Genomic DNA, 16,757 nt, shown 5'->3' with positions numbered 1-16,757 from the left:
TCATTTGCTTTCATTTAACTGTAGGAATAGTTGGCTCGCAATAACTTATTAGGAATTTGATTGCCAACGTACTGCAGTAAATAAACATACGTTTTTGTTTTGCAACCTACACTCCATTTAACAATAAAAAAAAATTGGAATATGACATTTAGCTTCTGCCACAAAAGCAATACTATAGTTGGCCCATAACACATTCTTGCATTATAAACATGAGCAATAAAGCACATGTGGCCTTTCAAACACCTACTTCTTCAGTAGTTATTGCATTAGGCATTTGTGTCTGGCACAGAACAGAGATATAACACGTACTGCTGTAGAACAAACAATAGGGTTCAGTGTCCTAGAAATTCAAGGTATTCCAGCTTGTAGCTTCCCTAATGTGAGCTGAGGACTACATACATTTTTGAAAGGCAAGTGTATGATGGGAGAGTAAGGGTGAGAAGGATGTGAGGCCTGGTGGGGTGGGAAGAGGCCTAACTCCTGTGGAGACATGGGGTAGGAAGCAGACCCAAGGTTTGCAGAGTCCCCGAGGGGTGGGAAGCAGAGCATGGGGTGCCTTGGGATTGGTGGGGAGGCCATGGGAGATATGGGCCACGTAGTTCTGAACCTTCATTAGGCCTACCATGGCCTCTCCCAGCCAAGGCACCCTGTGCTTAATGACCACACTGTGGAGAACAGAGATGGGGGTTATTAAGATGATCATGTGATCACCTCACTTAACATAAACCCTGACTAGGTGGCTCAGTGGCTAAGACACTGAGCTTGTTGATCAGAAAGATTGGCAGCTTGGTGGTTCGAATCCCTAGTAAAGGTCTCCTGCGTGAGCAGGGGGTTGGACTAGATGACCTCCAAGGTCCCTTCCAAGTCTGTTACTGTTACTCTCACTTTGTCATAGATTCTTTTAAGTATACCCAAGTCAGTGGGCTCCAAAACACAAGAGAGCCAACACAACAACATAGGTTCCTAGGCAACACACACAACCATCCACAATCTAGTACTCACTGTTCGTCACCACTTAACTTTTCCCCACCACCATACGTCCTACTACTGCTCTTCCAACTTCTCTTTGTGAGTCCAACTACTGGAGAAGTTTTATCTGCTTGAGGTTGCTTTATTTCCACACAAGAATACACACCTGCTTCCCTATCCTCAACGCTCTCAGTTGTCTCTCCACACAGCTTTTGTAGCCAAGGTTTCTGTGCTGCTTGAGAGAGGGTTTAAAGAGGCAAGGCAACAGCTGCCCAGGTGTTGGCCATTTTCTAGGCAGCCTGCCCTCTCACAACCATGATGGCTTGCAAGCCTAATGGTCAGGCTTCAATATGGTCATGTCAAGGATTACCTGTAATTCTTCAGGCCTTCCCCCCACCAAGCCTTGATTTGCTGCCAAATCAAGATTTACACAAATGCGTTTAAAATGTTTTAAGAACATATACTCTTAGTAAATGAAAATAGTCTTACATATCAACTTAATATTTATTTAGTGCACCAAAATGCACCTCATCTTTGTATCATTCATATGAATCTGATCTCATATCTAGTGCAACATTAAATTCTGTAATATCTTTCTGAGTGCCACTGAACAACTTTATCCTGATTTTTAATACTCAAGTTCAAATGAATGCTTTAGGTCAATTATGAAGCTAATTTCTTCGAGGATACAGTTTTGAAAATTATTCCTAATTTTCCACATAATCACTTCAATATTATAATGCCAGTGTGATCTCAGATTTCCTACCATTTATATCTTGTGAATGTGATTCATAAAAATCTCCCGTGGCAACAATAAATAGAGTCTGCTACTGTCTATTATTCTCCAGTGAAGCATCTGCCCAACACATCTATTTGTAAAAGATGAGTCCACAAAAGAGTATATGTTTGACAAAGGTGTGAATAAAACATGCATTGTATCAGGGAACACTCTTGAGAGTTCTTTGGACTGCACTGCAAAATCAAATCAGTCAATCCCAAAGCAAATCGATACCGATTCTTTTTTGGAAGGACAGATACTGAAGCTGAAGCACAAATACCTTGGCCACAGAATGAGAAGAGAGGATTCATTAGAAAAGATCCTGATGTTGGGAAAGATGGAAGGCAAAAGGAGAAACGGATGGCAGAGGATGAGATAGCTAGTATCATTGACAAAATGAACATGAATTTGGGCAAACTCCAGGAAACAGCGGAGATGAGGAGGCCTGATATGCTATGGTCCATAGATCACGAAGTGTCGGACACGAATTAGCAACTGAACAACATCAGGGAATTTTCTTTTAAAATTGCATTGAGGAAATTAAACGTTTCCTAGAGATTTCACTAAAAATAGACATTGGAAAAACCCATGTTAAAATCCACATATGTAATAATATTGGTAGAAAAAATTCATTATAATAACAGAAAATAGCAGACAACAAATGGAAAGAGATTTAAGACTGAAAAGAAAATCCATTAAAAAAATAACCCCTCTCATAGATCATAATAGTGTCTCAAAGATTAACATAGAACACACACAGATCCCAAAAGCAGGTAATAGGAACACACTGAAGAACTGCCGATTTTTGGAATAGTTATTTCTAACCTAGGTAGCCCATCTGACCTAATATAACAGCACATTCCAATGTTTATCTTGATTATTATAAAGATGATTTACAGGTAGACCTTGACTTGCAATCATTTGTTTACTGACTGCTTAAAGCTACAATGGCAGTGAAAAAAAATGACTTAATGACCATTTTTCATGCAACCTTTGAAACATCCCATGGTTACATGATTAAAATTCAGATGCTTGGCAACTGGAATGTATGGCAGTTGCAGTGTCCTGAGGTCATGTGATCACCTTTTGAAACCTGACAAAATCAATGGGGAAGCCAGATTCACTTAACAACTGTGTTAGTAACATAACCGCAGTGATTCACTTAACAACCATGGCAAGAAAGTTTGTAAAATGGCGCAAAACTCACTTAACTGTTTTGCTTAGCAAAGGAAATTTTGGGCTCAATTGTGGTCATAAGTCGAGGACTACCTGTATACATTTTGCTTATGTATTACAAAAACACTAACACTGCTTATATGGTATGTGTTCAACTTCAGTACTTACTGAATTCTGGATACTGGATTCCAATGGGACACTATATGTATTTTTTTGGGGGGGTGTTGTATATATTTAACATTAGAACCATTATGTTTAACATTTTATTCTGTATCATGGAATAGATTTTTTGATCTGTCCTCACAACACAATATGCTTGTAGTACACAGTAAATGATAGTATCCTCAAATCTATTTTATACCTTTTTCTTTCCTCCAAGATTGAAAAGAAATTACGTACAAAACACAGACCTCACTATGTATGAATCTGTACCCTTTATTCAAGATTTCATTCATTTCTTTTCATTCCATATTCCTAATAAATGAAGTCTAATTTCCACTCAAAATTAGAGAAATAGCAGAATGACATTGTGCCATATTTGCGTCAGTCTGTTCCGTTACTCTTACTCTTACCCATAGGTGTTAATTTAATAAAAGCAGTCCTCAACTTACATCGATTTGTATAATGACCATCTGAAATTACGCCACTGCTGAAAAAAGTGATTTACAATTGATCCTCACATGACAAAGTCCCAGTGGTCATGTGAGCAAAATTTGAGTGCTTGGCAACCAGCATGTATTTATAATAGTTGCAGCATCCCAGGGTCACATGATCACCATTTGCAAACCTCCCAGCCTGCTTCCGACAAGCAAAGTCAACAGAGGAAGTCAGACTTGTTTAACGGCCATGGCGATTCTCTTTAACAACAGCAACGAAAGGTTCATAAAGTTGAACATGGCTCATTTAATAACCATCTCCCTTAGCAACAGAAGTTCTGGGCTGAATTGTGGTCTTAAGTCAAGGGATACTTGTAGATGAAAAAGATGAAAAGTTGCAAATAAAGCCGGGGGAAAGCTGAACTTTTGACTCTTTGGTACTTCATCCATCAAAGTTGTTGGAGTAATTACTAGCCACCCACAGGTTTTGGAAATATTGAGATAATACACAGCTAGTGAGTTTTAAAGGGACAGCTGGTAAAATATTAGTGGTTTTTTTTTTTTTCAAAATTAGAATTTTAGCAAATAAAACTATTATAAACATTGCCTAAAAACTGACTTCATTTCATAAAATTATTACTGTAGTTTTACACATTTTAAAAGATACACTGCATACAGCATGTCATTAATGTCAAGAGATGTCCCTTGAAGCTTTGGAGCCTTAGTATGCCAGCATCAATACAGAACAATATAATTTCAGTCTCAATACAATCCAAAGGACTGTATTCCATGCCTCAGATATGGATTAAGGTCATTTGATATTAAATGAACCAGTCAGCTTTTCTGTGTATACCAGGGGTGTCAAACTCGATTTCATTGAGAGCCGTATCAGGGTTGTGTTTGACCTGGGGAGGGGCTGGGGGCATGGCCAGCTCAATGTCACTCATGTTGGGGGTGCCTGTGGTGGCCCAAGCGCTCTGCCAGCGAAAACAGGCTTCTGAGGTCCATTTTTAGCTGTAACAGCTTCCTGCAACCCTCTGTCAGTAAAAATGGAGCTCGGGAGGGCCGCATATAATTTTGCAAACTCTGTTTTCAGGTACAACAGCCTCCTCCAACCCCCTGCCAGCACTGGCAGAGGCACTGCGGGCCACTCCTTTGCTGTTTCCAGATCAGCCCTGCGGGCCAGATCTAAGCAACCCGTCGGCCAGATCCGGCCCACAGGCCTTGAATTTGACACTACTGGTGTATACTGCACTGCAAGTTGCTCAGCCACTCCATGACTGGGAACAATGCTAATGCTGGATTGTTGTTAAGTTACGTATCTAAAATAGACAGGCCCATCTTCCCTGCCTTGAGAAAAAGTGCTCATGAGCAGTCAGTCTTTTTTCACACCATTAATGAGAACATGGGGGGAAGAAGTTGTGGGCACACACAAAGTGTTAAATGTTATTGTTTTAATTTGGGATCGCGGGCTTCATAGCAATTGAAACAGTGAATGATGGGGTTGTTCTATAAGCACAACTCCAATTTCCTACATAATTTCCTTCAGTGGCAAACTTTTAAAAAAGTACGACACAACCCAGTAGGAGTGTAGGGTGACATGAAGCTAGTTCTTAACTGGGACTGAGAGAAATTCCAATTTTCTTTTGAAAAATTTAAGTTCATGGACAAATGTTTAAGTGATGAATATGAAATATTTTAAATGAACAAAAGACAGGCAGAAATCTTATCTGCAACATGAGGATAGACAAAACTAAGTTATGTTTTTACTGAACTTTCATCTGTATTTTCTACAGTAAAGATTAAGGCAGCTGTGTTAACGTTACCACTGTACACAAACAGAAGCTACCATTCTAAAAACAAATTCTATGGATGAGCCTTAAGCAGCATGTGTCAATTCCACAGGAACAGAATCCTTGGTATCTGGAAGAACAGCAGTGACACAACGCATCTCATCTCTGAATCCCAAAACACAACCCTTTTCTTGGAAAACCAAAATATTCCACGTAACATTAATAGTATTCAACTTTCTCCTCTACCATTTTTATATTGGAGCAAAGAACCCCCTTGTAAACCAGCAGTCGGCAATCTGACATCTCAGCAACCGACAGAAGGCTTCCTTTGCTTAATTAGCGCTATCCACATCTGTTCCAGATCACGTTCAGTGAATGGTAGTTGTGTCAGTTCTTTTGACTGAATACCAATAACAAGCATTAGTCTGCATCAATACACCATGTCCTTTAAGAATATCCTGGCTTCCCTTCCTCTTGTATAGGCTGTGAGCCTTCGTGAGAGTGGTGCTTCTTCTGGCTTTCACAATTTTCTTCTTGACCAATAGGCCCAAAAGTCCTCTTGTATCCTTCTGTGGTGCTTTGAGGTTCTCCAGATTCCATGCTGTGATATGTATTGATTTCAGCACATTTTTCTTTATACTGGTCAGCATTGCCTGCAAATGTCTCACAGCGGTTTAAGTTTTCCTCTTGCACTGGGTTCCCCAGGCTGTCGTCACTTGATCCAGGAGACATTGACCCTTCCTGGGAGTTCTGACTAACATAGACAAAAATAATTTCACCCTTAAAATTCATGACTTGTCCACTTGAAATGAATGTAGAGTTCCCGTTTCCTGTCACATTTCCTAAAAGGGGTCAAAGCAGAGGGAAATAGGTGCAGACATAATTAATATGACAGTAAGAGCTGCAACTAGTCAATATTCCAAGAAAGGATACAGTTTTTGCAAAAATAAAAATTGGTATCCCAAGCCAACATCAACTGGAGATAAAATACTGTCTTCATAAACCTTGTTTGCATTTCTGAAAAAAAATTATCATTCAAGTTACTTAGCAGATTAATGGGGATACTCTTTGAAAATAGCCAAAACGGGACATTTTAAACATATACTCAGATAATAAGTACTATAAATAAATAAAAATAAATACAGCACTACCTGTATGTGGCACTGTATCACTACCAAAGCACCTAATCAGAATTAAGATATTGGCAGTATATTGCAGGTTTGCACATTCTACCAATTAGCATTTTGGCATCAGGTTTGCATAAATTGCACTTGAGCCATAATATGCTTAATTTAGTTTTAGTTTAACATGTGATGTGAACCCTGCAAGCAAATTAAAGTTTATGTTGGTTTGTTGTATAAGTTCAGGTAATTGTGATTTAGCTAGTTATCCATGGCTTAATACAATGGCTTATGTTTGGATTGGATAATTTATAATATAATTAGATTCTATTTTATTCCCATGATGACAAACATTAAGAGCAGAACACAGGATAGATACAATATGCTAAGTCCTATAGTATTTTGTTTTGTCTTAATTTAGTATATTATATGTGTGTATTCAACATATTGATTAAAGAAATGTATCAGTGTGTTTATTTGTTTATCTTAGAAAAGAGGATTATTGCTGGGGAACACTTGAGCACTCTGATCATCTAAACACTATTAAGGCATCAATTAGTTTTACATTTCTGCACCATACTCTAATCCAGAGGTCTTCAAACTTGCAACTTTAAGACTTGTGGACTTCAATTCCCAGAATTCTCCAGCCAGCATAGCTATAGCTATGGAGCTATAGCTGGAGCTATAGCTATGCTGGCTGGAGAATTCTGGGAATTGAAGTCCACAAATCTTAAAGTTGCCAAGTTTGAAAATCTCTGCTCTAATCCTATGTCAGAAAAAAACTTATGAACAATTCTTCCCCTGCTTCTTGCTGAAGTGTACATTTCTATTATCTGTAGAAAAAAGGAGGTGACGCCCATATTTTAAAAAGACAGAAAACATTTTACAACATTTTCCAAGGCAATCTCTTAGGGAAACATTTACTTTTCATGTGAGAAATAGGGGCACTGCTATGATTTTTCTCATCAACTTTTGATTAATAATTTAGAGTGGTGCAAAAACAGATAAATTGTGGACTCCTGATCCAAAATAACTAGGAACCGAAGTAGAGGAACAAGGATGAGAAGAGTTATGTTGCTAAGGAATTAATTACCAGAAGAGGAAAATTTTTGAAAATGCAACATAATTTCCAGGCCTCATCCAATATTTGTGAATGTTGTGTTCACTGCATGAATGTCTCGCCCATCTGTTCTTGAGATTCCTCCAAACATTTGAATTAAATTTGGAGAGTCTGCAGAGATTAAAAAGGGAAGGGTATTCTCTTCTACTGATAGATCCCACTGAATGCAATGCTTGGAAAGCACTGAGATTGACTCTGCAAGTGGTCCTTGTTTAATGCATATTTGTTCAGTGATTGAAGTTACATTGGTGCTGAACAATGTTACCTTATGACTAGTCTTTGTACTTACATCAATTGCTGTGTTCCCATGATCATATGGTTGTGCTTAGTGCCTGGCTCACAATTACAAGAAAAGTTAATGGGGAAGCCACCAGGAAGTCCCAAATGGCAACCATGTGATTCCTCATTTAACAACCATGTGATTTCACTTAACAACAGCAGCTAGAAGTGCCAGAATTTCCATTGCTAAATCATGTGGCATAGTTCTTGACCACTGCATCACTTAGCAATGGAAATTCTGGTCCCAATTACCCTCATTTTATAGGTCAAAGACTTGTAAGTACGTATGTTGATAATTAGCTCTTGTTTAGTCTTCTGGATCTCATCCTTTGTTTCTAGGTGCAATTTCAAGATGCTGGTTGTTACCTATAAAGCCCTACATGGCATACAGCCTGGTTTATTGAGCAACCACCTGTCTCTTATAACTGGGGTCCCCAACCCCCGAGCCGCAGCCTACTACTGGGCCATGGCCTGTTTGAAACCGGGCCTCGGGAGAGATGGGCAAGTGTGAGTGGAGCTTCACGTGCAAACTGAAGTGCCCTCTGGTCATGTGAGTGGAGCTTCGCGCACGAGCCAAGTGCCTGACACTCATGCAAGTTGAGCTTTGTGCGTGAGCGCAAGCATCCTCCACTCGCGAAGGTCCATTTGCATGAGTGGAGGGTGTGTGTGCCTGCCACTCACGCAAATGGAGCTGTGTGTGTACACGTGGCCTGCCATTCACATATTGTCATCCCCCGCTGGGCTGGGCTGCTAAGCTGGAAAGGTTTGGGACCTCTGTCCTGTAATATCTGATCCTGCAGGGATAGCACTTTCCAGGTTCCTTCAATTAAACACTCATTTATCAAGACTTGTGCCTTCTCTATAGCACCACCTGCTGCCTAGAATGAATTCTCCCCAAGTTTAATGAATTTTGGTTATCATTGTGAATATTCCATATTTTGTTCAACAGAATAACTGTCAAGGGGCAAAAATAATTATCAAATTATCCTGAAAATACTGTTCAAGTGCTTCTATGCAACAATCTTCTCTACACTCGCATGAAACTACAGTGTCTACTATTGTAGCTAATTGTTTCTCAACTGTAAATGATAAGGACCATAGCCCAGCATATTTGGAAAATGTACAATATAGTATAAAGGATGCCATAAAAAAATATGACTAATATTTTCATCTCCTTTAGTTGTACATCTCTATTTGTAATTGGAGGTTCACTGTGAATGTTTTTTTTTTCCTTTTAACCATCACCACAACATTGGCTAGCCAACTAGCTTGACCAAGATAAAGAGTGCCAAAAAGCATACTTTGTTTGCTGGGTGGAGAAAAACCACTGGCACCAGAATATAATCACATTGGGTCTAACCTTTCCAAAATCCCAGAAAAAAATAAATGTTCTTGCCTTATTTAAATGATCTTTAAAATTAACTGCTAGATTAGCATGCAGAGCCAACCTTACTATGAAGCAATATGAAGTAATTGCTTTAAACATGATTTTCCACTTTTCTGCCTGAATCTTAGATTTTTATACTGTAATCTCAAAAATGAATAAAGAACAAATGTAATTTCAATGTTCAGATTTGAACATTGACCACCCCAACGATGCCCTTGAAGTGATGTTCCTGGAGGCCGTGCGGATCTGGATGGGGAGGAATAGGCTCAGGCTCAATCCATCCAAGACCGAGTGGCTGTGGTTTCCGACGTCCCGATATAGTCAGTTGGTGCCATTACTGACTATTGGGGGCGAATCATTGGCCCCCATGGAGAGGGCGCTCAACTTGGGCGTCCTCCTGGATTCATGGCTGTCTTTAGAAGAGCACTTGACAGCCGTGACCAGGAGGATTTTTCATCAGGTCCACCTGATTCGCCAGTTGCGTCCCTTTCTGGATTGGGACTCCTTATGCATGGTCACTCATGCCCTCGTCACCTCCCGCCTGGACTATTGTAATGCTCTCTACATGGGGCTCCCCTTGAGGAGTACCCGGAGGCTCCAACTGGCGCAGAGTGCAGCCGCGCGGGTGGTAATGGGAGCGACATGGTGCTCCCATGTAACACCCCTCCTGCGTGAGCTGCACTGGCTCCCGGTGGTCTTCCGGGTGCGCTTCAAGGTTTTGGTCACCACCTTTAAAGCACTCCATGGCTCAGGACCTGGGTACTTGCGGGACCGCCTACTACCAATAGCCTCCCACCAGCCGGTACGCTCTCATAGAGAGGGGCTCCTCCGGGTGCTGTCGGCCAAACAATGTCGACTGGCGGCCCCCAGGGGGAGAGCCTTCTCTGTGGGGGCACCTACTATCTGGAATGAGTTCCCCCCGGAGATACGGAGGGTCCTGGATCTGCGCACCTTCCGCCGCACTCTAAAGACCTTTTTATTTCACCAGGCGGGCCTGACCTAACTTTCTCCCTCTTTTTAAAATAATTTAAATATTTTAATATGTTTAATATTTTTAATCCTCAAAGTTTAAATTTGTTTTAAACTGACTGGGATTTTAATCTGTCTGGGCCAAACTATTTAATTCGATTTTATTTCTGCTTTTTAAATTTTGTATCTATGTATTTTATTGTTGGCTGTTCACCGCCCTGAGTCCTTCGGGAGTAGGGCGGTATATAAATAAAATAAAAGTAAAGTAAAGTAAAGTAAAGTATAGATCTAAGGTCTACAATGCCTTCATTTGACTTGCCTTTCTTCTTCGTCTTCTGCATTGACCTCTAGAATTGTATACTGTATACTGCTACATCTATGTATGTTATCTTGACTTCAATACATAAATTGTTTCCTACTGATTTAATTTCCCAACATAACCTACAGAACTCAGATCTCTTAGTCTCACATACAAATACTAACAAAACCTGTCTTTATTTAGCTTTTTTCAATATAAGGTGGGTGCTGCAATCTGCTCTGTCAATGCTTTATAATATCTACCTCTCACTAACAATAAAAGCAGGCAGCGTGGTGGCTCAGTGGTTAAGATACTGGGCTTGTTGGCTGGAAACAGCAGCCCAGGTTTGAGACCTGAGCACCACACAACGTATGAACTTTCGTCCTCATCCCAGCTCCTGCACACCTAGCAATTTGAAAGCATGCAAATGTAAGTACGTAGATAGAAAGGTACCACTTTGGTGGAAAGATAACAGCGCTACGTGAAAGGTAACAGCGCTCTGTCATGTCATGGCGACTACATGATATTGGAAATGTCTTCAAAGAGCGCTGGTTCAATGGCTTTGAAACACAGATGAGCTCCATCCCCTATAGTCGGCAACGACTAGAGGAATATAATTCGCAGGGACTCCTTTACCTTTTCTTTTCACTAACAATAAAGTGGGCTTCCTATAGAGGGCTTACCGGATGCTGCTGGTGGATCTGAAAAATTGCAGCTTGACTCAGAGGTTCTTTTTGTATTCTGGTCCTTTCCGTCAGATGAGTCACTTTGGTCTCCAATATTGTTTGCTGACCCATTTTGGTCTACAGAAGAAGATTCCAAACCACAGGTGCCTAGCAGAGATGATCCATTTTCTTTTAAGGAATCTGCGGCATTGTCCAGTTTGTTAGGAGGTTGTCTACAAGATGAGCTGGCAAAGCTATGCTTTTCTTCAGACAATAGTAGGGAAGTACCAGCATCTTCAGTATCAACATCTCTCATCTTGGCACAAGTGAAATGATTACAAGAACTCTGCAGGTATTTATCTGAGGAAGCATGAATAGGATCCAAGCAACAGCAGTGTACTAATTCCTCCAGATTTTCCGTTCCTGTGAAGAAGTAATTCAAGCTATCGTTCTCTCCCACTTCTAACGGTTCAGAGAAGGGCGATGTCGGTTTGCTGTCAGATTGGCTGACTAAAGGTAAGTAACATTGCCCATGGGATACTTTGTCCATGTATTCATCTTCCATAGGAATCTGTCTAAAGGAGTCGTCTTCAGAAATGGTAGTTAGAAACAATGCCGGGAAATTTTCCCTTGATCCGTAAAGTATTTCCTCAGGATCATCTTTTCCACTCAGGAGATGCTCACATGAGTAATGTACCTCATCAGGAAAGCAATATTTGTCAAGATCCAGCAAATAAGTCTCTCCCAAAAGCTGAAGGCCAGCAGGATGCGCTACATTTGTGTTTACAAATGTATCACAAGAAGAATCCTGCAAAGAAAAGAATATACCGTTTCCTATAGTAGTATTGATAATCTGTTAAGTAAACCTAGCAAACTGCAGACAAATTGCAACAATTTTTTAAAAAATTCCTATGGCTTAAAGCCAAGGGAGTCTTTGTGGTTTTTTGTTTCTTATACTTTCATCATTTCCTTTTGACCTTATGTCAACCAAACAGTTTTACAAATTACAACTTTATTTCACCACTTAAAGAGTTCTCCGACAAACGAAGATATCAGAATAGAGCAAACCACGACAAAACATAAAAAGCTATAAATCCATAAAGCCTTAGAATTCACCTTTTTCCCTTTTATTTGGTGGCATATTTCCTGAGCCCAGTATTGTAAATCTGCTGGAGAGAAATATAGAAACAGTATTCAGTTAGAGTCTAGCATTTTCGCAGAATATTAGTGAACCACAAATGCAACTGTACACATTATGGCTAGCTGTTTTAAAAAATCTTTACAAAAACACTTATAAACATTCAATATTAAAGATAGGATTGAACTATTTATTCACAGTGAACCATCAGATTGAGACATATCATAATAGATATATAACATTAACTTTTCTCACAGAGTGAAGCGCTTTTAAAGCATTAATTTCAATAGACTTGTACATTTGCTGTAATTGTGTTCACTGACTTAAAAGTAAGTGAAAAAGATGACACACCTATGCACAAATTAAGAAAGCTTGCATAATAATTCATTCTTAAATATTGTGGTGTCAATTTGTTTTTAAATATACTTTGCTAAAAATAGTTTGCTTTTGAAGGGTTTGTGGTAAAATGTGAGTTGCAAAATGATTCCCGATGCCCCCCTTCACTTTACAAATGGAAGATGTGTCTATCTTGACAATCTATCCATGACTAAAACAGAACATTCCATATCACTTGGGTCTTTGTTCCATATCATGTGCCATCAATTTATGACTGACTTGCTAATGACCTAGCTGCATGTGGGTGATTGGTTGGCTAGTCTGTTGCAAGGAATGTCACATGAATTATCAAAAGAACAATTGTATATATATATATAGCACTAGGAAGAGTTGAAAAGAAAAAATAAACCAATTGAAGTGCTGCCATTAGCTTAGTTGAGGAAATGGGTTTCATGGGTTTACTGGGAAACGTATTCTACGGATTTGGTAATACATACATACATAATTGGATCGAAAAACTGCTTGCTTTTTATGTGGAAGAATGCATTTATTTATGTCTGTTGCTGAAAGAATATCATATACAGATTTAATTATTAGACTAAAAAAGTTAAGAGAATGATATTATAAAAATATCTTTCTCTTGCCCTAAAATTCTAAATGATACATATAAATTTATCAAATTCAGAAACTACTATGCCTTGATTTGCTCTAGGAGCTACTAGTGTCCATCCCTTTTAGAGCAGGGGTGTCAAACTTGTGGTGTCACGTTGTAACATGTCGTATCATGACTTTTCCCCCTTCGCTAAAATAGGGGTGGGCTTGGCCAGCATGTGACTTATCCAGCCCATGGGCTGTGATTTTGACACTCCTGATTTAGAGGATTATTCTCAGAGAGCAGAAGCCACTTAACCTTGACTGACACTCAATTTCGAAATTGAATTGTTTCAGGTTGGCCCATAGCCTTAAATCAGCTCCCAATTCAGATGTGAAGCCATTTTGTCCAACTATATTTAGCTGCATCAAACCAGCCTCAAAATCCTATTTTCAGCTTCAGAAAATCTATTGCTGATGAGTGCGATGGAGACAAATAGCCCTGTTACAGCACTTTCTTAGGAGTCCTATTATTTCAGTGGAGGAAGCAAAGTGCAATTACTTGCAATTAAATCTTCCTTTGAAACAGATGTAAATGTTTGTGTGCCTGTCAGCCACCCTTCTAGAGTCTGACACACAAGATGATATAAATGTGAAGATCAAAGAACTGGGCAATACTTTCATAATTGCACGCTTCCATTTATTCCATTAATAAAGCACCTATGGGTATAGCACTTTTCATTTAATTTTGGCTCAAGAAATGGCTTGAGAGAGTTACTTCTCAAGTTGTAAGAGGGACAGAGTCCTTAGCTGTAGATCGGAGTTACACAATTGGCAGCCTTACTGTATGTGTCCTTCCCCCAATTTTTCATGCAACACAGACATTATTAAATACATAGACAGTAATCACAATCAACTCTATTTAATTTAAATTCTAACTTAAATATGTCAAACTTGGATTCTGTCCTGCCTGCAGCAACTTCTTTGCTCTGGCCTCACTTTTCCAGTTGCAGCTGCCAAGATACCACCCAAAAGCCATGTGTGACCTTCAGCCTAGAAAACATTGGACGCTCCTACATACCCTTAGATCACACGGGTACATTTGTGAAAACTGCAATGGACGTCTAAAAATTAGAACTAAAACGATATATAAAAAGAAAAGTGTAAAAAAGTAATCTGGCTTTTATAATAACCAGGTTAAGAGTTTTAAATAAAAATGTCTGTTAAATGTAGTTTTTATAATAATATAAGAAGTCATTAGGTATTACATACCTGTCAGAAGTTTTCCCTTACTTCGATAATATACAGTAAGGATAATTATAGCAGCCAAGGCAATGAGGAGGAGTGGAACAATCAATACATAAAATAATTTTTTGTTTTCTGGAAAATGAAAAACTGACAATGAATTAAAAAGTTTAGACTCAGGAAATATCACGTTGGATCTACTTTTTTAAAAAAACAAACCTATTTCTTAATCAAATAGTACAGGGAAACTTTGCAGTGGTTGACTATTAAATTTCACTGTCTTTCATTATTGAAAATAGAAATATTTTAAATAAAAAACAAAAGGACAAACTAGAAGCTGGTTATAGTTTACAGCATATGCAATTTTCAATCTATGCTTGCACTATTTGTGTCCTGCAAGATAATTCACACATACCCTATCCACATCTAAGATTAACTTTTATCCATGAATTTTCATGCTGGAAAAAGCAGACACAACATTAAGATATTTTGAAGGTATTGTGCATGGCCCACCTCATTTTGGAGTAAGTCATACTATAGTCCTGTCCCAAATAGCTGAGTTATAGTCACAGAAATAGTTCAAGTTGTTGATGATTATTTGATGAGAGTCCAACATATCTGAGTGCATGAGGGGCAGTAGAACAAGAATAGGCTCTATTCCATGTGCACATATATTATCCTAGTAGGCATCAGAGACTAGTTCCATAGAGAGGGGTTTTTTTCTGTGGACTGGAGGAGTTATGCTTTCATGTGCTGCCTGCATCCTGCAGATGGGGCTTCGCTTATTTGTGTGGCCTGGTTTCTGGCATGCCATCAATCAGTAACAGTCCATAGACTGGGGGTTGGGGACCCCTAGCATAGAAGATACTGAGACTTTATTGGTAGTCCATGCTTAATAATGGCAATTAGGATCATCGCTAAGCAACATAGCCAGGAAGCACAAAGTTATGTGACTGCACCGCTTAGTTTATTTATTTATTTATTTGTTCAACTTCTATGCCTCCTTTCTCCGAAGACTTAGTGGCAACGACTCCAGCACTTCTTATTGTTAACCAAATTCCATGCCTTCATTAAGTGGGTTATCATGTGGTCATCTTTTGTAATCTGCTAGTTTCCCCATTGACTAACTTGTTGGAAGCTACGAGTTGTGAGCCAGTCACCAAGAGCCTGCAGGGATTTGGTAATAGCCCCAATTATGAGGACTGGCTATAAATGCCACTCATTCAGTGCTGTTGTAACTTTAAACAGTCACTGAACAAGTAGTTGTTAAATGAACACTACCTGTAACTGAATCTTTAAAACTTACAATAACAGAATGGATAATAACATATAAATGTATTTCTTTGAAAAATTGAAGTTTTTCTTTATATCACAGCAGGACATAGATATTCCGAACATTGCTAAATAGCATTTAAGATATGAATTCTGAGAACCAGTGTGTTAACTAGTAAAGTTGTGGGTTATGTTTGTCCAATTTAACTTGGTTAAGTTTTTCCCTTTTTAGGCCTCTTGTATTCTGGTTAAAGTAGAACTGGGCAACCCATAAACCCAGCCCCAATTTTGTTAACCCAGAGAGCAGCCTTGGATTATATTGCCAAAAACTGGCAGAAAAAAAATATCAATTTCTGATAACAGTATTTTTTTATTTTGCATCTTTAAATCTTTGCAAACAAATATCTATGAGCAAATATCCACTATCTCAACCTGCCCACTACATAATCTGTTGCGGTTCCAATGATCTTCCTTTGATCAGCCTTTGTCAAGCATGAAAGATCAAATCCACACCTGCAAGTCCAATTAATTTATTTATCCAATTTTATTTATTTAATTTATTGATTTAATGCTAAATAGCCTATACATAGGAATCTTCTCAACTAATGGTTAACACCTGTTTGGAGTTAGGTAAGAGTGTAAAAAATTCAAAGGGGGTTGGACTTAAGTCTGCTTGTGTCTATGTAGAGATTCTAGGCTGAGCTCTCTTTTAACTCCACCTCCAGTTTCTGCCACTCCTCCTACATCATTATCCATTCCTCTCCATCTAGTTTATCCATTTTATTCCTCTTCTTCAACTTTCCTCAACTTTGCCAAACACAGTTATTATTTTTCTATGTTGTTTGCGGACATCCCATACTCAGATTCTCTGAGTTATGCTTGTTTATTTTTCCAGGCTGGGTATTTTTAGCATTTGTGTCAGATAATCCTGTAGCTACCAAAGATTGACCATGCTGGTCAGCTCTGAAGCACACTACAGGTAATCCTATGTACTCAGAAAGTCTTCCTGGCTGGAAAATTCCAT

The 16,757-nt window shown here is 39.0% G+C and overlaps 1 protein-coding gene and 1 long non-coding RNA gene across 5 annotated transcripts in view; one reads left to right on the top strand and one right to left on the bottom strand.

The window, feature by feature from the left end:
* Positions 1-16,757, top strand: part of LOC117674766 (uncharacterized) — a 58,471-nt gene that overhangs the window by 8,361 nt on the left and 33,353 nt on the right. Inside the window, exon 3 of one of the 2 annotated variants that reach the window (XR_015733261.1) lies at positions 5,425-6,905. The exons of the other annotated variant lie outside the window; for it this stretch is intronic. This is a non-coding gene — a long non-coding RNA (uncharacterized LOC117674766). Of the gene's footprint in view, positions 1-5,424; positions 6,906-16,757 lie in introns of those variants that run through there. 2 annotated transcript variants of the gene reach the window in all.
* Positions 3,339-16,757, bottom strand: part of TNFRSF11A (TNF receptor superfamily member 11a) — a 39,357-nt gene continuing 25,938 nt past the window's right edge. Inside the window, exons 7-10 of one of the 3 annotated variants that reach the window (XM_034432951.3) lie at positions 14,489-14,611; positions 12,268-12,320; positions 11,170-11,959; positions 3,339-6,154 (exon numbers count right to left, since the gene is read on the bottom strand). In XM_034432951.3, the coding sequence (XP_034288842.2) occupies positions 5,760-6,154; positions 11,170-11,959; positions 12,268-12,320; positions 14,489-14,611 (1,361 nt within the window). In that variant the 3' untranslated portion in view covers positions 3,339-5,759. The remainder of the gene's footprint in view (positions 6,155-11,169; positions 11,960-12,267; positions 12,321-14,488; positions 14,612-16,757) is intronic. The other 2 variants (XM_034432952.3, XM_087890259.1) reach the window with 2 other exon arrangements.

Source organism: Pantherophis guttatus, chromosome 3 (genome assembly GCF_059756535.1).
Source record: "Pantherophis guttatus breed Tessera chromosome 3, ASM5975653v1, whole genome shotgun sequence".
Classification (NCBI taxonomy): Eukaryota; Metazoa; Chordata; class Lepidosauria; order Squamata; family Colubridae; genus Pantherophis; species Pantherophis guttatus.
Note: the sequence above shows the minus strand (reverse complement) of the source record. Positions and strands in the feature narration are given on the sequence as shown.